Genomic DNA, 27,458 nt, shown 5'->3' with positions numbered 1-27,458 from the left:
AATTATTTTCTTCCTGTTTTTTTAAGCAATAACAAGGACTAAAATTGTTCAGGTGCCACAAGGTGGTTAAGTAACATATTTAGCTTTGACTGAAAATGCAAGGAGTATCACTAAAAAAGAAAAAAAACCAACAGATTTTTTTTTAAATTACAGATTCAAAAGAACAGGATAATTGAGAAAAAGCCTGCAAAGCATCTATGTTTCCCCCTGCGCTAGCTGCAGAATTGGTCCTCCTCTGCTTGGAGGAGCATACAGAGAGTGGTGTGATGGCTGATCAGGCAGCAGCGAGGGAGGCGGGTTGCTCCTCGTCAGGGAGATGTCACAGTCGAGCTGGAGAAGAGGCTGCCCGCAGCCTCGGCCGGCTCCCGGCAGGCCGGCACGGGGCCCTCCGCAGCGCCAGGAGGGTTGCTCACAGCCGGGGGGAACAACAGATTCCCAGAATGAGCTAATGCATCCAGCAGTCCTCAGCCTTTTAGTCTCAGTTCTCAGAAGCAATGCAATTTTTAAAATTTTGCTCTTGCCAAAAATAAATAAATATCATCCATATTTAAATATGAATATACATATACATAAATACATACACACAAACCTACATATCTCACTGGAAGCATTACCATATAGCTGCAGACACATCCATAATGAAACAAAGCTTCCCACATGGCAAAGACAGCAAAATATTAATTATTCAAGGTACATACAACAGAATTATGTAAATCACTCGGCAACGACCGCAGGACTGCTTTGCAGAGGGATCCTATGGGGAAGGAGCACTGAACGCTTCCAATAGGGGATGTGCGTAATCTCTCATGTACCAGCAATGGAGCATGGGGGCTACTGCGCTGGGCCAACATGATCCTGGGGACATTTGTAAGTCTGAACAAAGGGGGTAGCCTGATGTAAAACCCGTGGCTTTATAATTACTAATACATTTACATCGCTTTGTGAATGAATGGCACCCTCCTTCTACACACTATCAGTCATGTACAATGCACACCACATCCCTTTCTCACATAATTACATATATAATCCATATGGATTAAAGCCAAATTCACAGCAATTTATATTTCTGGCTTTGATTCAAATCAATTAAAATAAAATTTGTTTAAAAAATACTTAATTCCAGCTAAAAAGCACTGGTTTCATTCAACTAAATTCAGTTCTTGTTTCTTTTCATCACACCTTACCAAAATTTTGCTGAAGAGAATGAAAGCGAGGCATTCTGCAACTGAACTGAAAATCAGAATTACAAACGTTGCCAACCAGGTAAATAAGATCATAATATCAGTACATAACAAGATACCCACTAGTGAACAATCCACCTGAAATCTCCCCAAAAATCATTTCAAATGAGGCTCCATATCACAAGGCATTGTTAAAGAGTATGGCAAGAAAAAAGGGCTGAGGAGCACATTTTTCCTCAGTCTGTTCTTTTCCCCTTCCCAGCTGATGGATGAACTTGACATAGTTATTTCATATTCACAAGTCTTGAACATCATTACATCCAGTGCTCCGTACAGCTAACTGCCAGCAGTGAGCTTGCTGCACAGGCTGCCTCCAGCTACAATCAACGGATTTCTGTGCACGACCACCGCAATATGAAATTGGATAACGAGATATACATGTCCAACATCTGCGTCTTCCAGCACCCCGAACAAAGGCTTGCAAACTTGCCCACGTCAGTTGTTATATTTTCACTTACAACTCCATCTTTGCCCCTCGCATAAACCTTGAAATCAATGTTTTGCAGAGTTTCAATACAGAAGAAAGCTAAACTTGTTCCTCAACATTCCCTCCTTCCAATAAAGGAAAACATCTATGGCTGATAGCCATTGCCAATACATAGGACAGAAAAAAATGGATCCATCAAGCTATACAGCTCTCCTATGAGATGGGAATCTCCATTTTAAAGATGGAAAATGGAGGCAGATGTCAGGTGGGTATCCCTCCCGGGTCTGCGCAGGGCTAGGGACCGAAGCTGAAGGTACAGTTTCATACTGTATCTAATTAAAGGCAACCGCACACTGCCATGGAAAGAAAGAATCCTCCTTTTTCTGCCCTCTCCCCTGCTACGTGCAGCCGTGGGAGTTGGCTCAACGCCCTAATCCAACAGAAAACCACCCACCTCAAAAGAAAAACTTTCCACTGAGCCAACTTGCTGACCTTCCTGAGATTGTGTGCTGGCCAGACCTGCTGCACCGGCAACACGTGGCCGGGAGGCAGCGGGCAGGGGCAAGCAAGACCACCCCTTTTAGTTAATACGTAATATTTTCATCATGAGCAACAGCTTTCATTTTGTGCCAGAATGTTTAAGCCTGGGATAGAAGTATCTTAGTTTCCCAAATGTAAACAAATAAAAATAGGCAGAAGAGTCTAGAACCAACAGAAAACCCTCTCTGGTACAGAAGCCATAGCGCCGTCATTTTCTTGCTCTTTTTTCTTTGAGTTTACTGACATGAAGAGTAATGCTAATGTAATTGCACTGAAATTCATGCACATGAAAGTCTCACCAGGGCAAAGCCAGAATAAATGGTGTGTTTGGAAACAAAATGTTAATGTAATGAAGTAGCAATATTTCTCTCTGATCTGAAGACTGCCATGACACCATCAGCCACAATGAAACTTAACCGCCACCCTTGCTCAGAGCTGTGCTCAGATGGTAGGAGCAGCACTATCTCCTTGCAACCCCGAGGTGTACACTGCTACACCACAACAGCCTCTCTGCTCGCTAATTGCCAAATAAAGAGCCGAAGAGATCTGCTCAGGCTGTAAGAACAGTAACATGAAAGAAAGCATCCTTCTATCTATTAATCAACCTGATCTTCCACTGCAGAAACAATGCCTTCCGATTATACGTATTTACCAAACATTCTTCACATGCTAACCATCTGCAGCTGCAGTACAATGCTTTGATTACAAATGTCAAAAAGATAGAGTATAAAATTAACTTCTCCTTATATAGTAGGTTTAGAGAAATGTGCCTTCATGCTACACTAATCCAGTGCCCTCAGTATGAAAACTCCCCATTATGATGTCTTGTCAAATTAGAGGCAGCGATACAACGATGTCATCTGTATCCTCACACAACACTATATTTTGTAATTAAGCAGGACAGTCAAACAACGGCCTTGCTTACAGAGAAAAGGTCAGGAACGCAAACCATATTTTTGCAAGCTAATTGTAAGATGCATGCAGCCAATTACCACAATAGCACTGCACATGCCTAAGCAGGAAGGATTTTATAATTTTGCTACGTGCCTCCAAGTCGAGTCAAAGTGATAGCTGTATCCCGATGGGGCATTGTGCTGTTTCGTTTGGACTGTTAGGAAAGTGGGAAGCAGAGAAACTTGAAAGAGAAGACTATTAGAGTAATTCCAAATTCTTATGCTTTCCCCTGACATTTTACAAGAGCTAGAAAAACTCCTAGGAATTAATATCATCTTTTACTCAAATACATTAGACATTACTTCCCTGTTAAATTAGGAAGTTACTTTGAATATGTAGTATAAGTGAAGTGCTTACGTATTTCCTTGGAAACGTCAAATACGCTTACCTTGGGCAGCTTCAGACACAAATCAGATTTATATGCATATGCACAAGCCTGAACACATAGGGGTATAACACAAATTTAACCAGAGATACAGCTGAGACCTCACCATTGGCTTGGGAGAAACTGAAAAGCGCCACATTGTTTCCAGTCTGTCTCCCCCCTCTTGGGGTTATTGAAGGGCTTTAGCCAGGAGGAGCATCATACTGCTGAGCAGGGGCTTATAACACTACTTCTATACGCATGGCGGCAACGAGACAGACCTGCAGCCTTCCACGCTTACTCGGAGCCTTGAGTTTCTTCCCTTCATCAAAAACATGTAATGCAGAGAAGGCTGATGGGGGAAGCGCGTGAGCTTTCCAGAAGCTCTGCTGATCTGCTGCTGCTTGTGCAGGATGAAGCTGCTGCTTCCACACCTCGCACAGAACTCGCTCAAGCACTAGCTGCCCCTGTCATCAGTCATTAACTGCAGCATCAAACTGATTCCAGAGGGGAATAAATGCCACCATTAACATGATGAAAACCCAAACCGCCTGCATAAGGGAACTACATACTGTTTCACAAAGCTGAGTAATCCTGTTTCTTCCATATAAAAGATTACTTCGTTTTCTTTCGGTGCCTCTCAGAAGAAAACTCCAAAAACCCCTCTTGTCATTAAGAGTATTATCCTTCTAAAAGTATTTGAGTACCTAAGTTCTCCTACTACCTCGGAAAAGGTGAGCAACGTAACATTTTCTGGGGAGAACCAGTAATTTCTTCCTGCATCACTCCTTCAAAGCGGTTCTCTGTTATTTCACTCTAGCCTCCTAACAGCCATTAATTAGAGATCAGTAATTAACTCTCTGGTTCAAGAAATATTTTGCAAAGGAATCCCATTAAAAGGCTGATTTGCATATTGCTAGACAAGGTTGCCGTGATGTAAGTGCAGGTACTCTACGAGACAACAGCCCCGAGACTGTCCTTGAACCTTTAAGCTTCCCACAACCGTTCGCTGCCTGGGGGGCACAGGAAGAACAGACATTACCTACTGCGGGATAAAACAGACACTATTACCTGCTGGATGCCTCTGTTCCTTACTTTGCAAGATGTTATATTTTGTACTTCAGTTATTGTTGACAGTGCTGAATGGTTTCCAGATACAACCTCAGCAGTGCTTCCTCAAAGTAGTTTCATTGTCACAGACAGCAGAGGCCCCTTGGCAGTGTGTAACATGCTCTCAGTTTCACCCTTCACCATGCACCTACTACTGTAACTCTACCTACTCAAACAGCTTTGCTGGCTAATGCTATTTAGGGAAGGAGCCAGAAGAGAAAGCTCCCAAGCGCCTGTTAACAGCGATCAGAAAGCCCTGCACACGCTCCGGGTCTGCCAGGGCCCTGGTTCTGCACTATGAGTCACTCCTCTCTCTAAAGGAAATAAAGCGACTTTTTCATACTCGGTAGTGCAGCAGCCACCATATTCTCAGCAAATTTAACCAATTTCATCTTGACTAAAAACATTTGGCAGATCTCATTGTTGAGAATAAACAAACACGAGTTAGATCTAAAAAGAACTCACAAACCGAGTTGACTGCAAGAGTACAGACATCTCCAGTTATTGGTGCTCTCTACTGTAGCAAGATAAACTTTACAGATGTTTCAAAACCCACAGAGCAGACTGCTTTAACACTAGAGAAGGAATTAAATGCGCGGCAGTCCATGGGTTGTGCACCTTCTCTTCCCTCTGCGAGTTATAAGTAAAAAATTTTTAATGGCGGGGGTGGGGGGGGAAGAGTAGTTGAGAGAAGGGGTAACACTAGTGCAAGTCGGTGGTGCCATTAATTCATGGCTGTATCCCTTCCAAGGCTGAGGCTCATTTAACAATCAGCCATATGCTCAGACTTTTGGAGTGCCAAGAAAAAGCATAAATGGAGTGTTATCTTCTGGAATTATGCAAAAAAAGAAAAAACCGTGCAAAATAATCTCAAGTGCTAGTAACTGAGGGTCCCTTAGCTCTAGAGGAATTCTAGGCTCACTGAGAGAAAGTGTCCTCAGAGCGATCAGTCTGGGGATTACATCAGAAGAGTGAGTCGCACAGAGTAAACGTATTTCACCACATCATGGAAGCGTGAGCATCCCTCCCACGCGGGGGACACCGTGCTCCTGCCCCTCAGCTCCCGCGCAAACCCAAAGCGAGCTTTGCCACGTTCAGAGGAGATGAGTTCAAGCTTGTTATTTAGGTTCAAACCAAAACAAAACTTACATAAACTTTCTATTTCAGAAAGTATTTTTAAAAGATCACTCTAACAAAGTGGAAACAGCAACCCAAAAGGTCACTATAACGAAGTAAACAATCAGAAATGCCCTAACAACAATAATTAAAACTGCTACAGAATAACTTTCTCTGTGTGTCCCAAGCCCAACCTAGAAACTTTCTCCTTCGCATATTTCATCTAAGAAATATGGGTTACATTAAGAAAAGTATATCTGTCAAATGCTTGATTTGTGGCCGATTGCAGAGAGGCCGCTATGAAGATGAACATTCAGCACCCCATGATAAAAATTTTGTCAACTGCTGTAATAAATCAAGATGCAGGAAACATTGTTAGCAAAAAGCCACTTTAAGGAAACCTCTTTTTAGCTCTAACAAGCAATCTGAGTGACCAACAAATTGAAAGGAGGGCTCATTCCACAGTCCTCCTTTAAGTCTGGCATTTATATGAACTGATTTTACCAGATTAATGCACTCCCCATATTGAATAGCAGTTATGCTTGGCCTGGTTCTGCTTCTCTTACTCACAATCAATAATTGTACTTTATTACTATAACAAGGCTCCTATAGAAATTCAGTGTGCAAGAGGATGGCAGAACTTGGTCTGCTCACAAAGTGAACCCCACAACAGTCTACTGAAGTTAGTGCAAACCCCTTAATTCATCTTTTCCAAACAAAAGGTCTTTTCTCAATCAACATAAAATCCAACAATGTGAGAAACAATCATGTTTTTTCTACAAACACACACTCTGCTTGACTGTAACCAGTATACTTTTCTAACACAGCACTTTGAACAGTTCCTCAGATACTCTTTACAGAGAAAAAGTGGTTGGCCAAGATTTTACTAAAAGCGAATTCCCCAAGTTTTCGTAGTTACTCTAAACACACCTGCCCGTGCCATGGTAGAACTGCAAATAGTTGCCTGGCAGTGGAAACGGGACCCTGGTAGGTGGCACGTCAACCCACCAAAGGAAATCCCACACTTCAGAATTGCCAACTCCTCTTCAAGATGCAATGACCGAGCTTTGCAAGTGCAGCTCGCAAGACTCTACTGGAAACCCAGCCTTTCTCTTTGTGCCAAGGCAAGGTAGGAAAAACCAGACTCTACTGATACAGAATTAACAAGGCAATTCTGAACTGATGCCAGTGAGACATTCTGTGACATTTTCAATGTTTAATGATGGCTCCTTGTTTTGCTTTGTTACAAAACTCACATTGTACAAATTTCCCACTCCTGTAGGAGGTAATCATTTGCCATTTTAGATTTACATAATGTATTTAAATGCATGCATCAATCAAAAACAGGATAAAAAGCATAGATCTGTTTGTTTATATTCTCCTCTCTGCTCTATGTACATGCCATGTCCAACTAGGTAGTTGTCTGTACATGTACACACGCATTTCATAAATTTTTTATATACAAAATTGCTGTACATAGCAGGATAAATAGGACATGCAAGAAAAGGAAAAATGAAGAAACTAAGAGGTATAACACAGCCCAAATTTAGATACAGAGACGTCAAGTAACAGAATCATTTATAATCTATTATAGCCCAGTATTTCAACCTCACATGTTTTAACTGCATTTATTGCGCTATTCATTTTTGCTATGGCATCTCCTGCAAAAAAATCTACACAGCTCCAGAACGGTAAACTGTTATAATGGTTACTTACACCAGAAAAGGAACAGTCTGCAGAGAATCAGCCTGAATACAAGATGGAGTCAAGAATCAAATATTTAAGAACCAAGTATTCCGACACAAGATGCTTCTTTGAAGCAGTTCTTGGATTTTGAGTAAGATAAGGCAGCAGAGCAGAAAGTGAATGAGAGCGGTCTGAAAGGCTCAAGTCCCTTCATATACAGAACACGGCATATTGCTCTTTTTAGAGGACATGGGAATGTTCAAGAGGATAAATTATCTGCCATAACCCAACCTTGGTGCGTGACCTAGAGGCCCAGCTGTTGCTTTCTTCAACCTCTGTGAGAACAACAGTATCTGAAGGCCAACATCTTCTGCAGGATTGCTTGCACTATAGATCTGACAACGTTATGACGGTTAGGGGACTAAAAGCTTGTAGTCAAAAGCTACCTAGTATCAGATGGTCTCCTACAGACCAGCACATATCTATGCATCATAGATGAAGTTTATGAGCGATCGCTGCCTGACGGAAGCCTTTCATTTTCAGTTTCTAAATAGTCACATAAGCAAATTCTTGTGTTTTATTCAAGGCTGCTAAATGCTACCTCTCCTCTAACTTACCTGTTCAGCTCTGCACTGAAAACGTACTACAACCATTCACTGAATCTCTTAAAAGGCAAGTTGTGGTAAATCTGTCACTAAACAAAAGGATACTGATGCCCAGCAAGCTCCCAAACTCTTGCCCTGGGAGGAAAGGGAAATTACAAGGCTTAATTTAGAAAAATGACTTTGACTGCAGGGCTGGCCAAAAAGTTCATTTCCATGTCCTATACTGCCAGTTCACACGAAGAAACAAAACCCAGCTAGTTAGAGGGAAAACACTGTCTAATATGCCAGTTCTTACTCTGAGTGAGGAAGCAACACCCTAGGCAGAGTCCCTGACGTCTAGCTATACTTGCTCGTCTTCCATATGGAACGCAGTGCCCTACTTCGAGCATTTGTGAAAATAGCAGCACAGGAATCAAACCAACTCCGTCTTCCCACCTCTAGTAACCTCTGAAATACCGCTCTGCACTGACCAGCACAATCCTTTCACTTGCAGAATTCAGAAGAAAAGAGCCTAAGAGGCTGTAATAGGAAAGGTAAGGAAAAATACAGACTGGTGATTGTCATTTCTGGGGTTCAAAATTTAACAGCCCCTCCAATGAATCAGGAAGTATAGCTAAATAGAAATGAAAGTTGTCACTACATTTCAAAGTGAAGTGTGTAGTCAACAGACTAAAGTACTGTCCTGATGTTTTAAGCTACCATTGCTAGAAAATGTTTACATCAGTGTATGTCCTCCTTTGGAATCTAGTCTTTGCTGTTTTTCAGACATAGACTTTTCTCGGCACTTCCATGTCATTCCCTGACGAGAGTCACGTAAGGTTGACGGATCTCCCTTTTGCAAGCAAACAGTTAGTTCATTTCTGTGGTAACTAACAGTGTCTGTCTTACCCAACTCTCACCTTGATCTGCAGGTGAATTTACACATAAATTTACCTAGAAATGTGCACCTGGCTCATGCACACATTCACATAAATCTACATATACATTAATACATTCAAATACAATAAAGCGCTACTTTATTTTCAAACTTAATTTCAGCTTAGGCTGAAAAATTAACAGTCTCATTTCCACTTCATTTTGCTTGCATTCTGCTCCAACACTGACCACCCCAAGTCAAATGCTTCCTCTGATCCATCTGCACATTCCCTGCAACGCATCCCCTCTGGACTGAAAGATCCTGACATGGCTCAGCCAGCAAAAGCAGCTTCGGCCACATGCCGAGAATCCATCTCGGCATAATGACAGGAGTCGTCGGCTATGGAAGACGGGTAGGGAGGGAAGAGGGGGGGAAGGGATTTGGGCAGATTATGGTTGTTATTGTTCTATGTTATTGTTCATACAATGTGTAACCCAGCAATGTTCAATGTAGTTCAGTGTGTAAGCATCCCTCTCTCCCCCTCCCTCCCTCACATCAGTCAGCTTCGGCTGCTGCACCTACATGCTATTTATATACTGGTGCATCAACTTAGAATTTATCGTGGGAAAAAAATAGAATAGACAGGCTTCTACATACATGTTATTTAGCCTGAAAAGGGAGGGTTTGCACCATACACTCACCAACAAATTAAAATCACCTCCACTGCAATTAAGCAAGTCTACTTCTATCACAGAATACGGTAAGCAAGATATTAGCAAGCCCTGGAAAAAATCAGTATCTTCATTCTCTCTCTCAAATGCCCTGTCCTCCCCACCCTCTGCGAAACGTCCCCTTACCTTTCATTGTCCACACTTCTGAAGCCAGGTAAAACGTGCCGGAAGCTGCTGTTCCTATCAAGCTTCGGTTGGCTCTTTGTCCTTTTGATGGAGCCTTTAAGCCGACGGCTGAGGAACCCCTGTGGGGTGAGACAAGAATACTAAATTATACCAAAAAAAAGGAGAAAGACAGAGCGAGCCCTGAACCTGCTCTCTTGCACCCAAGAGCAGCCAGGCAAACTGTGCTCTCGGCTCCCTGCGCGTGCGGCTGCAGGCAGCGCGGCTCCTCGGCAGCCCGGCTCCCCGGCTGCAGCCAGCATCTGCTCCCAGCGCTCACCGAGGCCAGGGCGCTGCGTCGGCGCGAGACTCCCCAAAGCCTCTGTTACCCTGGCAACCATTAGCTCACATAAAAATACTGTCTGAAAGACAAGACTAGCACATTGCAACTCCTGACGAGAGGAAGGACTGGGATGCAGGGCTCTGGCTGGCTCGGGCTGCCAGGGTCATTTCACAGGCACAGGTGCAAAAAATCACCCACTTTTCACAGTGACCAGGACACAGGTAATAACTTAATTACGGGATCAACTCCCCCCCGGATTTCACCCACAGCCGGCAGAATTGGACTCAGGTGTTTTCAATCCATATAACAATATCCTCTAGTGCACACACAAACACACTGTCTGGAATCTGCAGCTCTCAAGCACCAGCTGCGTGCTGGATGCCACCTTTACGGGAGGTGGAGAGTCTGGCACTGCACATACAGCATGTTGTCTGCTCTGCTTCTCCTTCCCTCATGGAATATAAGTCATGGCTCTTATGGTGCTCTAGAGCAAAGCCAGCACTAAACGTTTTAATAGCAAAGCTTCTAATGTGTTATTTGCTTATTGTTAGGAGTTAATGTTCTACATAATCTGAACATTACATTTAATCTCTAGGCTAAATATGGTAATAAAAGAATAATACTATTGTGGCGTCCAGCATTTACAGTATGTAAGAATAGTCTTAATGGATCAAGCACGTTAGCTAGAGAAAGTGGGATAGCATTTTAAAGAGAAACTAGGATTTCATAGCGAAGCCTGAGGAAGTGCTCTTTTCCTACGTTGTCATACCAAAGAAATAAATTAGCTACATACAAACAACTTAGCAAATACCTGCACAACCTGGGATTTAGCATATGCCACTTTCCTGGCATATGCTTCCTGTCCCCAGCACAGGGGGTAAAGATATCCTCTGGATCAAGCACAGATTTTGACATATAGGAAGAAAGAAATGTGAGAGGAACAGCAATCTTTCCACTGGGTGCGGTGTCAGCATCCCAGATACACCCCCAGAGCCCTCCTCTCCGTTCCAGGCATGAGTCTAAGTAGCTTCTCCAATCAATCTTCAGAAACAGATATGGGTCATGTACCCTTTAGCAGCTTCCCTTCATAAATTGATACCCCTTATATGTCTTGCAGGAACATAATCATAGTATAACTTATACCTAGCCTGTCATTTGTTCATTCTATTTAAATGTGCCTTCCCCACCTAGGATATTCATGGGTCACATTATGTCTGTCTCACATTGCAAAATTTCCTGGGGCAGTGTGTGCAGCTCTTGTTATGGAAGTGACTTTCCTGTTTGTAAGTTCATCAAGAATTTGAAATACGTAGATAACCAAAGGTGTTTCACATTTATTAAGTACCACTTAACTTACAAATGAGGTATGTAATGTGTATTCAAGTGAACTGAATATTTCTTTGGGCGCTACCTGTACGATTGAAATAGGAGGACATCGAACACACGGCCATCAGGTTGTGTACTCTGCCATCTCACACTAAGGGAATGCATAAGAAACAAAGGCCTTTCCACAACTGTTTTGTCTGTGAGAAATACCTTTAAAGAGGTTCATTTTTACGGTATAAGGAAATATCAGAAAGAGGGAACAATGTGACTCAGAAATAGCAAATTTGGAGATCTCCTCCACTATCTTTTGGCAATAAAATTAGCTTTTGAATATTGGAATAATTTGGAATAATTGGAGATAATTTGGAATTATCTTTTGGATAATGGAAGAGAACATTTATAAGATATTTGCCTCTGTACTCAGACCTTTGCCAGCCTCACACTTTTGATAACAATTCTTCATGCTGTTCTCCCTGCACAAAAGGCAGGAGAGCTTCTGTACGTCAGCAGCAAACACACTGAAACGTGCAAGAGTCATCTCTTCACAAAGTCAGTGAAACGCAGGCAATATGTTTACTCCTTTCATATGGATAGCTGGAATTGAAATATCATAAAATGAAAAATTTTACTATAACAGTATATTTTTTGCCACCATTTTCTCCTTCCCTGACTCCTAAGAGGAAATCTCCAGCCATCTCCTCTAAGCCATGCCACGCTTACAAAGCTAGAGCAGGCCACTGATCGCCTGCTATGGAGGGTAGCTAATACTCTGTGAAGGGAAAAACCAAATACCAAAAAAATGCAACTGGCCAATCACCCCATGGTGAGCAGCTTTTGCCCAGAAGCAAGAGACTGGATTTCTTTTATCACTGCCAGCCTAGCTGGCAAATATGTCAGAATATTATCAAGCCACTTTTTAAAATGCAGTAACAGCTTTCAACTCTGGACGGGGAGTTCAGAAGGAAAAAACCATATACTTTCTGTAACAAATGCTCACAGCTTTCTTTCACTATCTTTTATTTCACATCTTGACAATTGTTAGATGATTCGTGCAGGATTTGGAAATTAGAATTTAGAGTTGCAATAAGACATTACTTCCCTTCTGTTTCCCATTGTTTTTACATTCATTGCCACCAGAAGGAGATCACACCGTGCCACTTTCAGTTTTCATTGCTAGTTTCATTGGAAGAATGATATGTCAGAGATTTTAATGCTGATAAATTATAACACTACATCATGCTATAGCAATACTTTACACTTCCACAGTGCATGCCAGAGATCAGAAACTCTACTTTGCAAAATACTACCTTCTTTAATTTGTAGATGGGTAACTCCGAGAGAGGGGAGGTGGCCTCAGCAAAGCAAGACAGAGAAGCCAACCTGGGGTGTGACTGCCATGCTTTCCCAGTGAGATCATAAGCACAGCATCCATTTCTTCTTCATATACGACTTTAAACAAGATTTGATTCTGATCTCTAGAGAAACAAGGCTAATCCTACCCTATGAACACTGCCTACTCCTCCAGCCTTCCTGCATTCTTGGGGGTTCTAGTAATTAAAGTGTTGCCCCGTATATTACACGTTCTTGGTATGTTTGTAAGTTTATACGGAGAGCTCTGTAGTGCAGAACTGTGTCTTTCTGTTCGTGGGTAGCATTTACCTTTAAAAAATAAATAAATCTTAGGAAAAATTAAACTGCTAAGTTAGGAAGGTAATATTGAGAAGCACAAAAGAAGTTAGTGTCCTGTATTAAATTACAAAACATAGAAATCTGAAGAGCAAAAGAATCTCTTCAGAATTTACTGCAGCAGAAAATCACGAGATGCCACAGTCCTTACGCGGGGCCGGCCCCGGCCCAGGGCAGAGACAGCCTGTTCGCACACCGCTAGGGAAACTCCGGAACCAGTTAGCCAGGATCGGGTGTAGCAGCATTGCTCGTGGTGCACAAAGTAATATTCACGCATTGTGCTGCACTGCAAGGCGTAGACATGTTGGCTTACTCAGTGCGAAATGTGCATGTAACATAGCATTTTACTACACATCACAGGCACGTCCTAAGAATTATAATGTTATGGAAAAGCAAAGCTTATTTTTTCCTTCGATGATGGATGTTTTCTCCCTAAACATGAAGAGGAAGGCACCACGTAAACTAGCAGACAGAAGGTTCAAAGGAAGCAAAAGGAGAAACTTTATAGCGGTTGGCCTGCGCAACACTGAATGGTCAGCACAAGCAAGAATAATGCTTCCCCGTCGCTTAGCATAGGTCTGTCCTTGTTCAGCCCAAATGACTTTTTAAACTTTGCTGCAATACAATGGAGCGAACTTAGGATAACATTACCTTCTTCATAGGGAACAGCTATAAAGTAAATACCCTCTTAAATGCAAGCAGAGGTACTATATAAATCCGTCCTTTGTACAACCACTAAAATATCTTTTGAACAAGAAGAGGTATTTTAGGGTCATCAGAGAAGAGACAGCCACTTTGGTCAAGTACACAGAACCACGCAGACCTGCGTAGCTGGATGGAGACCTGCCACGCGTCGGAGCCCGCAGAGTGAGCACAGAACCCAGCTAACCCAGCAACAGAGACATGCGGAGCCCCCACTGTGCAACTAAGGGATTTAACTTTTTCAAGTGCAAGAGCCTTGCTTTTCTTGTTTTATTTCTGCAGTACAACCCTGAGTCTAGTATACAATTGCTCTAATCAGAAGAGCTGGATGAAGTTATAATAAGACACAGAGAAGAAAGGCAGAAAAAACCCAAAACAAATCCTTTTGAGGAATGGCTACTTAAGCTAAAACAAGACAGGCACACTTCAGAACAGGACAACTAAACCCGCTATGATTTAGGCTGGTTTTTCTTATATATTTGGGCAAACCTGAAATCTGATCCCTCAGCTTTGCAGGAAGGTCAGATTCTCTTTTTAATTTTTCCCACCTATCAATCCTGGCATTTCCAGTTACTCTAGACCCTGAACGAATCTGAATACTAGAATACTTCTATGGCACACGTGCAAATCCATCAGAACTGTACGTCTTGGAGAAGCAGAAAGTGTGCACTTCCCTGCACCCTGGGTCATTGATAAGAAAACTGGAAAGTGGAGAGAAAAAGCATAGGGTGCAAAACTGAGTAAAGGATTCTAGACAGCAAAATCTTGAGTCTGCCTCTTGGGCTCCTGTTTCATTAAACGTAACACTGCAAGTCTCATGTATCTGGAACCGACTCCCACACCATTAATGTTCATTCGCAGTGAACTCTCATTAAAAAGAATTTAAAGGTAAAATGTCAGCACTATGGAAACACAATATATGTGGAATAAAAAATACATACATCAATAAATCAAGCTGGATGTTTCAAGAGCAGCTTTCTTTGGAAGAGCCCTGGCAGCTCGCTGTATTTTCTGTGCCATGCACAGCAAACAAGCGGGACAGGCAGAGCATGGGCCAAACGCCCGCGAGGCAGAGGGAAGAGTGTGTGTGTGCAAGGGCTGAGCCATGGGACTGGGAAACCTCTGGGCCAACAGGAACATCAGCAAAGCAGACAGCAGCCCTGCCTTATGCTCTTATCCAAAGGCCACACAGAATAAACTCTATAAAGACATATCACAGAAACTAGTGAACAGACAGGGCTATTTTTATGTTTTTTTCATAGATTGTTGTTTCAGTTCAAGCAAATCTTGACTATAGAGGACTCAAGAGGACATCAGAAATGTGTTCACTACTCATAACAATGAAACTGCATAAATAAATGTCTGCCGCAAGTGTGTGATGCAATATTTTATATCAGGTGCGTATTTTGTTAGTAAAGGAGAAATGAGTTTACTTGTATAAAATTGGGAGTAAATCTTTTGTACCAGATATGTCTTTACTCTGGGCTTTAGAAGCTCAGCTTCTTTTTTCTATTAAACTTCTTTAAGTCCAGAATCATCTTTTTGTCCCAGCCTTGCACAGCATCTATCACAACACACACAAACACTCTGTGACTGAGGCTCCAAAGGACAACCATAATCCAATGTAACATTAATAAAAATAAATTATTACTTTTACCTACAAGGTGACATGAAGATAGATTAGCAGATGATTTATAAAGAAACTGGAGACATCTGCCAGACAAGAATAAAAATGCAACTAAGAACTCGTGATACTTTCCTAAATTCTTCCTATAGACAAAGGTAAATAGATCCCATACCTCAGCTTATACCTAATTGAGATACTACAACATAATGTCTTCATTTTTTTTCTAAAATAATAAGATCAAGCATGCAATAGCTTGTGCTTATGTTGAGATGTGATCATTATGCTTCAGAGTTAACAAGCATGTGGAATGAATTGGTGTTGTCATTACTTTCTATGCTATTTTCTTCAAGCTGTCTAAAGACAAAAGCAAACTTTATGGCATCTCATTGACATTTTCCTCATAGTCATGAGGACTAAAGATTTTTATTGTTGCTTGTCTTTTTAAATAAAATCTTATTTTCTGGGATACAAAATGCAAGTCACCAAGAGAAAGAATTGAATTACTAAAACATGAAATAGCACATTCTCACTTCTAGTGCTTACTATTCCCACTGTAAAATAACACAGAAATAAAACTGGCATTACTGGGTACTATGCGTGTACTGAATGGAAAATTAGTATCTGTATTTGTGAAGCAAGTAGAGACTTCCCACTGCTAAGGATCTTATTATAGCCTTAAATGTAAGAAAAAGTGAGTTTCCCCTTTTCTACAATTACCCATGTTAGCCTTAGCTTTTAAAATTTAAAAAAAGGTCTTTTTTGGGCAGCATTTGATATTGCTTGTTACCTGGTAAATATAACAAAGTGCACATCTCTACTCGTATCTTTGTAAAACATGACCGCACTAAAATACAAGCGCACACAGATGGAAGAAAGCTGAGTGTGAGTTCAGGTGTCAGGTGCGTCTCCTGACAGTCTGAGAACAGAGGCAACCCACCAAGTGGGCTCCTGGAACTGACACAGGCAAGCAGGGGAATTTCAGGTACAGCACTGACCTTCAGGGATCAAATATCTTTGTACTTTTTCGGTGTATAGAGGCATGTGCCTGTAGGTATATGTGTCCTTTCAAACAATTCATATATAATTTATTATTGTTGGCTCTTTTGATTTGAACTTGTAAGTTAAAAGTTGTTTTCCTATCATCCAATTCTGCTCCCGCAAGCTGTGATAAAGGGCTCTGCTCACGAGGTTAACAAACAGACAGTCCCTATCGACTGCCCTTGCCTGGAGAGGGCATTTCTAGTATACACTGTTCTTGCATAGGATCCATTTTCGACGTGGGCATACCGTATGCAGGAGTATGTCAGCCAGAGCGTCATCTGAAGTTGAAGACATCGCCAGACTCCTGAGAATCCCTGCCGAGTTAACCTTCAGAAGTTATGTTCTTGCACGTTTATCCATTGACAAACTCAAATTCTGGTTACATGACGAAAAACCTGCTTGCTCCAATTGGAAAGAGCTGCCTGGCTTGCAAACCCAGGGAAAGGACGAGGGAGGGAAATACCAACCAAGTCTGTAGAGCAACAGGGATGTGAACTTAAAATGAAACCAGAACAGTTTGTTATCTCTGGACCCAGAAATGCACACAGGGATTAACATATATTAGCCTTTCTGATCAGAGGATGCTGAAAGCATGACTTTGTTCAACTGGGTTAAAAGTCCCTCAGTTTATCTTTCCCTATTTTATTGCATCGGTCTCAGGGCCCTTCCCAGTCACCCTGGGAGCCCCTGGAGAAACACGGAGATGCAGTGAAGTAAGGAAGTCTTACGTTCAAAAATGAGAACAAGCGATATCCGTGCATGAGCCACTAACTTGCTGTGATTGATGGTGCCTTAAAACATCATCCTGTAGCGATAAGGGAAGTCCCTCTGAGACAAAGGGTCTTGGAATTAGGATGAAAACCAACAGAATGGAAAAATAGCTGCAAAAACATCGTATGTCCAATGATAGATGGCAATGAAAGGTCAAATCTCACTGCTCCACACACTGCGGTCAGAGCTGTGCTCCGACATCCGGAGTCTGAGCATAAGCACAGCGATACAGCCCGGGAGTGCGCAAGGGGGGCCGCTCGTGAGCCAGGCCGTAAAGCAGCCCAGGAATGCAAGAAACAGTGCATGTTGGTAAGCGTTGCTTAGCAACATTGCCCTTGTACGGCAAAAGATTAAACAAATCTGCAGTGTCACTAGAAATACTTAGCTCAGTCTATTTGAAAAATCAGAGAAAAAAGTGCTGAAGTCCCAGAGGTCACCAAAGGGACCCAAGTGTGGTCTGACCAGGTCACAAAAACTGGAATTATGTCAGTTGAGAGGCACTGAGGGTTAATTAAGAATCTGGCAAATCTAATACAGGCAAGTATCAGCAAATCACAGATAAAAGATGCAATAGCTTCAACCGATAACATCACCCTTTGTCACCTCTGGCCAATAAAGGCTTGTTGCTTGTGCTCTATTTTTGTACAGATTTTATCTACCTTGTGGAAAATTTCTTGATCGTAGGTCTTCTCCCATTGCCCTGGCGAGAGAGCTGCACAGCCCGACATCTGCTGGGTATGCCTCTTCTCTAGGGACATTTTTCCCGTTATTTAGCTAAATGTTTCTTTGCACAATTTCACTTTGTTCTTTTCTGCTCTTTGCTCCTAAGGAACGAATACTGCCCTCTCCCCGCCTCGGGAACCGTCATGCGCGACCCGCACACCCCATCAGTCACTGACCAGGAGAGCTGCCAAAAAAGCTCAGGCAAGGCAAAGCCCTCTGGTAAAGCAACAGGAAAGCAGGGAAATCACTAGCCCTGGTGACTTACATACAGCGTGAACACGTAACAGGCAGGGCACTAATGGAGTCTGAAAGAAAGGAAAGCACTGCCAGGAAGAACCTGGAAAACAACTGCCTTCAAAAGACATTGCTATTCAGGGATCACCCAATTCTCCGATTTGGATTCTTTTGTTCTTCTATTAAAATAAAACCACACTACTCTGAATTATTTGTTCACAGTTCTGTGATTATCATACTGTCAACATTTCATATCCGAACAAGGCACATAAATATTCCTGAGGAAGGCAGGAGAAGGGTAATTGAGCAATCGGGGATGAACGATGCGGGAGCTCTGATACAGGTAGAACGCAAGTAATCTTGAAGAACAAAGTCACCAAATTATTTATTTATTTATTTAGCCAAAGAGAAGAACAACTAAAGAAGGCTGCCTAGATGAAGCCGAGCAAGGATGTCACCTGGGAAAGCATCCCAGTGGGGTGAAACAGTTTCCTTATTTAACTGGCCCAATAGAGTCAATCATCCAAGAGGAAAAACTGTTCTCATGCAAAACTTCTTGTTTGCTCTTTAGTGAGAACAATCCTGATACAAGGGGAGCACCTGTGCGATGCTGAGCAGTGCCAGCAGAAGCGAGACCAGGTGACACCTCACAGGGGCTATCTGCCGGCTCCTGGAACCGGGCTTGCTGCAGCGGCCCCCGAACTGTTGCACTTTGGAATGAAGGAAAAGAGACTCCGAGCTTTGCTCTCTCTCCCCCTAGAGAACTGCTTGAATTGGGTTCTTGAGCATTTTCAGTCACCTAAACAAAGTTGTCACTACTGAACAGCAGTCCAAGTGCTGGCAACCACCATGGCAGGTCGTAATTGCAACAGAGGAAGAACTATGTGTCGACAGCCTCAGGGCTAAGAGAAGTGCCTTCTGATAGTCCCTGAAGATATCAAAGTCTGAAGGAGCTGAGGGGAATGAATGGGCCTTTCGCTCTTAGGGGTAGGTCCTCCAGGACTGCCAAGATGGGGCTGTTGCTTGGCCAGGGAGGTGACTGCAAAAGTGCAGCTGTCTCTTCATGGAGCTGAGTAGAGGTCTCAGGGTCACGAGCCTTGAATCCCTCCTAAATCCTAGATTCATTCAAAAAATGTGGAAAAGGCAAAAATATGAACAAAACAAATTTCTCACCCACACTGTAAAGTATAAAGCCGCCAACCAGGGCAAGCCAAGCCCAGATACTGGTACTACAACTTTCACCGAGGGGTGGCTTCTGTGTTGCCTCCATTGCAAACTACAAATCACAACGACGAGGCTTCTGCGGATGCAGACAAAACGCCAGCAACCCAAACACGTTCAGGAGGAAGCAAGACAGCTTCCTCCCTGAGACGTAGTCCATTGCATAACGTCTCTTCCAGTGGAGAGAAGCCCAAAATGAGCTTGCTGCTGTGAGGAAAGGTTTACTACTCCACTTTGATTTTATACAGTAATCGACAGTGCAGAGAACAAGATGAAACAGAGCTGCAAACATCTATCACAGTCATTCCAGTCCTAGCGACCATTCCTGGGCCATACACATGGCCATATGGAGATCCAGGAGTCGAATAACGAGCGTGCCTGGATTTAGGATCAGGAGATTGGAAGCTTCTGACAAGATATAAAAGGAAAAACTGAATGTGAGAAGCAAGGTACCACTACAGGGATGGACTGATAAAAGCCTCTTCAGACCCTGCCCAAACAATGCTCTGATGAATATAGTGGTAATGATATTACCAATAACAATGTCTGCATGAAAAAAAACGATGTATACTGGACATGAAACCTGCTTTCTGATGCATCTAGTGTCCAGTCAATTGCTGGGGGTAACACAGTGTTTTTGAGCAAATATCCAAGGCAAGACAGAAGGCTACTGGAGGAAAACTAACTTCTAGACTCCTAAGAAATTCCCCAACAATTTTCCATTCTTTTAAAAAAAAGATTATGATTAGACTCATAAGAGTTCAAGCAACTTCAAATAAAACTTCCAAATCCAGGAGATATACAGCTAACCACTACTCAGCACTTTGAAAATATATCCTATGGTGTTCAGAGACTTCAGCTGTTTATGATACTAAGAGTTTTGAGTCTTTGACTTTAAATAAATCTAGTAAGCTTCACTTCTACAGTCTCCTGCGCACTGTATACACAGGAGATTTATTTTACAATGGAGAGCAATAGATTCCAATCAGGCAAATGTTTCTGAAACCTCAGACACAGAGAGAATGGCTGCCTTTTAGATTAAAAGCGATAATCCCCAACTGACAGAAAATTATTCACACTCCCATAAATTTAAACTTTCACAATACTTTTTGTAGCGTAATAATGAACTAAGCACTTGATATCAGCTGTGAATCATTACGTTCATCCTGCTTTTAAAACGTAGCTGTGATTTCACTGAAGATAAAATAAAGAATTTTTAGGACATGGTAGCAATGTATATTTGAATGTGATGATCCCATTCAGGCATGAAAAGCAAGCAAACTCTGCAAAGATAGATGGTTTCTATCACTCAGACTTTTTATAGAGAGGATCCAAGGGAAACCACCAAACAGGTGGTTCTTAAGATCTCAAGCCAGTGCACAAGGTACTGGGATATAATTATTTGAAGCGTCCTGCTTGCTGTGATAAGTAACTCAGCCCAAAGCATGTGGCCATAGACAGCCTGACCCACACTCCTTCGGTGCTCCTACAATGGTCCAAGCAGCCCAGGAGCTCCCCAGAGCTGCACTTTCGGAACTGCTGTCGTGGGACAGAACTTGAGCTCCAGCTGGTGAATGAGCCTTGGGCTCTATCCATTTATATCAGATACCTAACCTGCGCATAAATCGTCATGATACATCAAACTGCCCTCCAATTTAACAAAAAAGGTATCTTTTCATATAAAGCAGACGAACTTAATTCTTTTACAATATCAGGAATCAGAATATGCCTTTTAAAAGACAGTCCATAGGCAGATCCATGCTTCAACAAGCTTACTGTCTGACAAGGAGAGGAACGTGCAAGTAGAGGTAGAGGTGGGATAGCAGGCAGGAAATACTGTCAAAATAGCTTATTCTGGTATAGAGCAATGTATAGAGGAAACAAGTTTGAAGGTAGACATGTCTAAACATCTTCCTACACTGGCTACACAGCAGATAAGCAGCAAGGGCAGAATGACTTTTCAAGAACGCTTCATTCCTATGCCAGCAATCTAGCTATTCAAATATATCGCCTCATGTAAAAACAGGTATCAAAGCTCTCCAAACTGAGCAATAAACACACAGGGGAGATGAGAAAACTATCTCCATAAATCTGTTTGAATTAATGTTCTCTTTTAAAATCCACTTTTGCTATATGATACAAAATAAAATGTTTCATGAGTGTGTTTTATATGCGCTTTTTTAACTTTGATTTATGGCCTTGGAGCAGCATGTGGATTTCATGTTGTATCTAGTCATCAGGCTTCTCCCTATCCACTTCCATGTGAAAACTTCAGGGCCGAGCAATACCTGAACACTTCAGGAAAGGCACTATGGCTTGTACCATCTCCTTCTCAAATTATCCTTGATGCCTGAGCCAATACTATCACTGTTCACTAGGAGAACCAGAGAGGGGAGGAGAAATACAGTCTATTCCTTTACACAGTGCAGCACTGAGGAAAAAAAAACAGTATGGAGGAGAAATCTTGTTTCTATGGTAACTAAAGTTTGGAAAAAGTATATAGAAATCAATGTCATCTTAATACATATGTTTACATACAGACCCACAGCAATAAAAAGTTATTCAACTGCAAGTATCATGAGATCATGTAAAAATCCTGATCCAAGAGTTCCCTGATGTTTTGGTGATATAAGGTGCAAAGCAGATGTAAATGAGGAATTATATCATTTACATGAGTGGAGTTATAATAGTGCAAAACATACAAGTGATCCAAATGAAACCTGCTGTTTCAAATAGCTGTGTTTGGTTTGGAACAACAGTGTCACCACCTGGAGAAAAAGTCTCACAATAAGCAGCACCAGTTTGGGATTTGGGTGGGAGGAGGAAATCTCCAAAACAATTTTCGAATGCTTTAACTTAGCAGCCCTACTCAAAAGAAAGTGCCATAAGTTCTTGTATGTCTGTAAATATTCAGTCAGTCAGTCACTTCAACAGGGGCCACCAACCCAGATGAGATGGCTTAGATGGACAGAGCCTCTTCTAAGTGGCTTCCTGTCACAGCACCCAAAAAATCCTACACAGAGTATGCAGATGACACGAGAACCGTCTGCCACAATGACAGTCCAAGAAATCATGGTTCAAAATCTAGCATAGTTTTGACTTTAGAAAGCTAAGCGTTCAGTGTAAGTAAGAAAAAAATCTGTCTCAGATTATAAGTAAAAACTTGGAAAAAATTTACACTAACCATTCAGTATTCTCAACTGTTAACAAGTCCTGTTTACTGTAGCAATGATTTCTATTAATTCCACAACAATCAATTTAATATCTAAATTAGTATCTAATATCTGTAATCTAAGACAATAAACATTTCCAAATGGAAGAAGGTCAGAGATGGAGGTCCTATCAAATGGACATTCATGGTCTGCTGGAGCTAAGAGATTCAAACAATACCTTGTATTATCTAGCTTATTTTCTGAAAGCACTGTATCAATGCTATTGAAAGTGGGAGAACAGAATGCATTTATTATCCTACCTTTTATTTCTGCAGTATAATTTATCTGTGACCCAGAAACAAATTAAAGGGACACTGTCAAGTTGTATATTTTAATGGTCTTCTTTTCCCTGTTCTGTCTGCGAGACTGAGACTTTTTGTTTTTTTACTTTTTACATTTCATTCATTTCACAGAAGTGAAACTAGCCAGATCAATTTGTCTTCCTCTAACCTAATATTTAGCCCAGGGTGTTTGCCTTTGGACATCCAGGGAAGAGTTTAAAACCCTACCAGATTTTTATTTGTCATCATTTTGACATGAACAAGAGGGAGCTATTTCTGTCCAAACCATCCTCTGGAACTGGAAGACTCTGAAGAACTGCTATGAATCCAGGTATGCTGCTGAAATACGCAGCGAGAGCTTGAGATTGTTTGCCTGTCTTTGTGGGGGAGGACTCAAACCAATTGCTGCAGATGAAAATACTACAGAACATCTGAGCATACATTAAACTGTGAAACTGCCAAAAAAATAAAAGAATGTTTTAGAGAGTAAAAGCTCATCCTCTGGACAGTATTAACAAATTTCATCACTTTCTAAATCATGCCTTGAATTGTTTTTGCTCTTTGTAGCAGATGATCAACAGCAGTACTATCCAGTCTCAAATCTTTTATACAGATTATTAGAAGACTGGAAAAATCATATAATCTTTCCATGCCTTAGTTTCCCCATTTATTTAAAGGTATTATGATAGCTTGCAACCCCACAGTGACTGCAAGCTTGAACTCATGCAGATTAGCAGAACACTTAACAGCCTCAGATGAAAGGTGCTACAGAAGTGCCAAGTACTATCACTGTAATTATCATTCAAAATACACTGATCAAAAGAATAAAATGTGATTCAGCACTTCTTATTATCCCTATTTACAGCCTAAATTTGAACTATTCCTCCCACCAGCTCCCTCCATGAAAACTTAATTTATGAGGAACTCTTGGTACTTCTGATATGGCTACCGTGGTGCTGCTACAAGGGTGGAGGAATGGAGGTATCTAAAGCAAAGAGCCAAAACACCACGAGAGCAATACAGGCTCTCCCACAAAAGCTTGCTCTCTCCAGGGAGAGGCGGTGGGGAGCTGCGCTCCCACCCTCTCTCTTCGCCCACCTCCAGGCTCCTTCCCGGCCCAAGGTCGCTGCCTTCTGCCGCAGCCCCGGGAGCTCTCTGCCGTTAGCCTCCTTTGGACCCTCAACAACTCGTCTCCGAAAGCCACTGGCTTTCATGTACCCCAAGGGGCGGGAAAGTGGAGAAATTTGGCAGAGCTGAATGAATCCAATGGAACTGTGCTAATTTACACCAGGTACAGAGCCAGGCAGTTTGCTGAAATATTTGTTTTTCTCTTTCTAACCTGGGAAATGTACAGTATTTGACTTTATTTTTAAAAAGAAATTCAGTGCCCTGGAAACATAAGCTTCCTTGCTAATCCGCTGCCCAGACCTAACACAGGAAGAAGCAGTGTGAATTTCTCCTCTAAACCTGAATATGTTTCAAATTCCAGTGGTGGCTGGGGCAGAGCGATTTTGTGACGCAGTGCCACTCCCTCCCCGTGAAAGCTGCCATAGCTGCAGATTAAGTACACAGGTCTGATTACGGGCTGTGTGGATTCTGAGCCCACAGGAGCAGACTCTTGATTCTTTTTATATAAAGCATCAACAGATTCTAACAATAGCAGGATATCTTCCGTCCCCTCCTTACTGCCACATAGCAGAGCTAGCCTTCCTGCTGTCGGTACAGCTGGACTTGCTGTCCAGCCACATCAGTCCGATAGCAATCGGAAGCTGTGAATCACCAGTCCAAACCATGCTCCACCCCACAAAAACTAAAACAGGATTACTAACACTTTTAAAGAAAAGTGGCCTCAGTGTGTGAATTAAGCTGTTGATAAGCCCTTATGCCTCTTCCTTTCTGTGCAAGTGTCCTTTAGACAGCTGCAAGCTCTGAAAAAGAGACCTCCCTGGAACATGTTCAGTTCAAAAAGGGAAAAAAATCCATACTCTGCCTTGCTGAGTCCTTTTCAGTGAAGCAGGTCATAGCACCATGTCTTTTATCCTGTCATTCCTGTCTCCTGCTTGATGCACATAATAAATCCACAGTGGTTTGAACAGCAGCTCTGCACTGAAATCTGACAGTCCCACATATCTTTCTTTAAACACACTGTCTTTCAGTACTCCCCCAAATGGAAACTCAAAGCTTACTTTGAAAACTTTAAATATGCAAGGCCAGGCTCAAATAATTAAAAAGTATTCTATGTACAATCAGCTTCATTTTCCAATTCCTATGCTAGCACGTAAGTAAGGAAACATACATGAGTAAGGAAAAAGAGTCCATTTTTTCAAACAAAATCCAACTTCCATGCCTTAACTAGAATTTATCCTATGGCTCACAAACTACACACAAAACTTAAAGAGCAAACATACCCAGAGAATTACATTAACAAGGTGGCTTAGGAAAATAAGACGGAGAGCTCTAATTTTAAAAACAATTGCAAATTTGATAACATTGGGTGCTGGCAGAGGTAGTAAGAAAGTGGGCATGTCGAGCCTGGGGAACAGTGACTTGCAGTCCAGAAAACCACTCAGGCATTTTCACAGGAGAGCATCAAGTTTGAGAAGAATATTTAATCCTTTCGAAACTGAAGAAGGATGTCAGAAGCGTAAAATGTAATTACGAGTAACTTAGCTAGCAGTTAACGTCAGGACTGGGAATTAGAAATTAAGAAATTCAGTTCAGGACACGTTTCCTGTTTTTGCTGCATGATGATAGTTAAGTTAGTTAACCTTCCCCTACTTCAGTTTTCCCAACTGTAAAATGAGAGTAATAATAATTAGCCACCTTTGTGGAGAGCCTGGAAATTTATCAAAGAAACCTGCTTTAAGAGCAAAATGTTTGCATGCTGTTGGTGTACCTGACCAAGAAAGAATGCGACGGGCAGGTTAGCACTGCCAATTTTTTGCAAAACAGTACCAGTGGGACCTAAGCAAATGCTCAAGATGACCTCACTTTTGCTTTCCACCCCTGAAATGCTCAAAAGCCAAAGCTTCCAAGCACGTCCTAGTCCACAAAATGGTGACTGAATCTACAGAAACGTTCTCAAAGTAATTTACATATTTCTTGCTGCCACTAACACTTGTTATCCAAATTCAGTTGCAGTTGACAGCTTAATGATAATAGCTTTCTGTTTATATATCATCTGTGATAATGTTCCCATTCTGCTTAAATTCAATCCCCAGTAAACGGGGTGCTCTAATGTATGCAGCCACAGACCGAAATGATAGTAATTTTCCCTTCTAGTTGGAATGGTTTAGTAAACAATTACATTTCAATTAAAGATGGGATGTTCATGCCGAGGGAAGCACCATTCAGCTCTTTAGATAATACGGGAAGATAAATTCTCCAAAGTCAAACTATTAAAATATAATTTACACAACTGCTTTTGAAAAAAATACTTGAAATGAAATGGCAAATAGTGTATATTATATACTGGCAAAAACTTGGGAAAAAATCCTTTAATATCTAGCCCACAGCAGCTTGAACTAGGATCCCATCATTTAGGATTATGTTCAGTGAAGAGGAATGGCAGAAGGGTTACTTACTTTCATCTCTCCAGGAGCTTCTATTTACTGGTATGATGTCATTAGTACTTAATACTTCATTTATCAAGGATTAAAAACATGATAGAAGGAAGGATGCCATAAGAGTAGCTTATAATATATCACACACAAATTCAGCTGTGCACCCAACCCAAACAGACAGAAAAAGTGTTGGGAAACAAGCTATCATTACAAGCAGACTGGAAGAGAACTAAACCAAAAGAGAAATTCCATGTCTTTAGGACTATAAATGCTTCATTATTAGGGGACCTGAAAGGCAAAGCATTAATATTTGCGCTAGTCTTTCCAAGCAACACCAAGCTGAGCAGCTCAGGGTGCTGTCATATAGCAGAGTTGGGCTGTACAACCAGTCCCTACGCAGATGCAGGAAAGCTTCCTGGAAGAAACTGGTAGTCCGTCTTCTGATCATCCTCACTTAAAAATGACTAATTGTAAATATATAGGCTTAATCATTTGTAATGAAGACGCATCTAGCCCTGTGTTCCAGCTGAGAAGTGCTATGGAAACAAACCACAAAAGGACAGCTCCTGCTCCAAGACATAACACTCTTAGTACCGAACCATAGACAACAAGCAGACAGATGAAAACAGGGAGAAGATATGATCTCCTTGACTGACAACGGTCAGGTGGAAAGTGTGTTTACACCACCAAGTATAACCTCTGAAGCTTCTCTGAGAATTGTTTCTTCTCTAACCCAATTTACATAATTCCATGGTGACAGCCTAATCATGTAGTTTACAGCTGAAATATCTTTTTTCTAGTCAATGTGGCTTCAAACAGAAGAAGCACAGAAGTGTTTTCTAAGATACTAGAAAGCAAATGATTGATATTAGAAGCAAAGAAAATCCTAAACCCTACTACCATTTTGGAGGGAAGAGAGAGTATACAGATGCTTCCTCTCAAGAGGCGATGATCTTCAAACACAGCTCTGCGAGAAAGGCAGAGAAGCATCTTCAA

The 27,458-nt window shown here is 41.7% G+C and overlaps 1 protein-coding gene across 8 annotated transcripts in view; it reads right to left on the bottom strand.

Moving 5' to 3' along the window:
- DAB2IP (DAB2 interacting protein) overlaps positions 1-27,458 on the bottom strand; it is a 209,402-nt gene that overhangs the window by 117,960 nt on the left and 63,984 nt on the right. For all 8 annotated transcript variants that reach the window (XR_010392404.1, XR_010392405.1, XM_026094380.2 and 5 more), the window contains exon 3: positions 9,757-9,875. Coding sequence is in view for 6 of the 8 variants with exons in the window: in XM_026094380.2 (XP_025950165.1) it covers positions 9,757-9,875 (119 nt within the window). In the remaining 2 variants the exon portion in view is untranslated. The remainder of the gene's footprint in view (positions 1-9,756; positions 9,876-27,458) is intronic.

The sequence above is a fragment of the Dromaius novaehollandiae genome, chromosome 20 (assembly GCF_036370855.1).
Source record: "Dromaius novaehollandiae isolate bDroNov1 chromosome 20, bDroNov1.hap1, whole genome shotgun sequence".
In the NCBI taxonomy this organism is placed as follows: Eukaryota; Metazoa; Chordata; class Aves; order Casuariiformes; family Dromaiidae; genus Dromaius; species Dromaius novaehollandiae.
The sequence above is the reverse complement of the archived record's forward strand: the minus strand, read 5'-3'. Positions and strand labels throughout refer to the sequence as shown.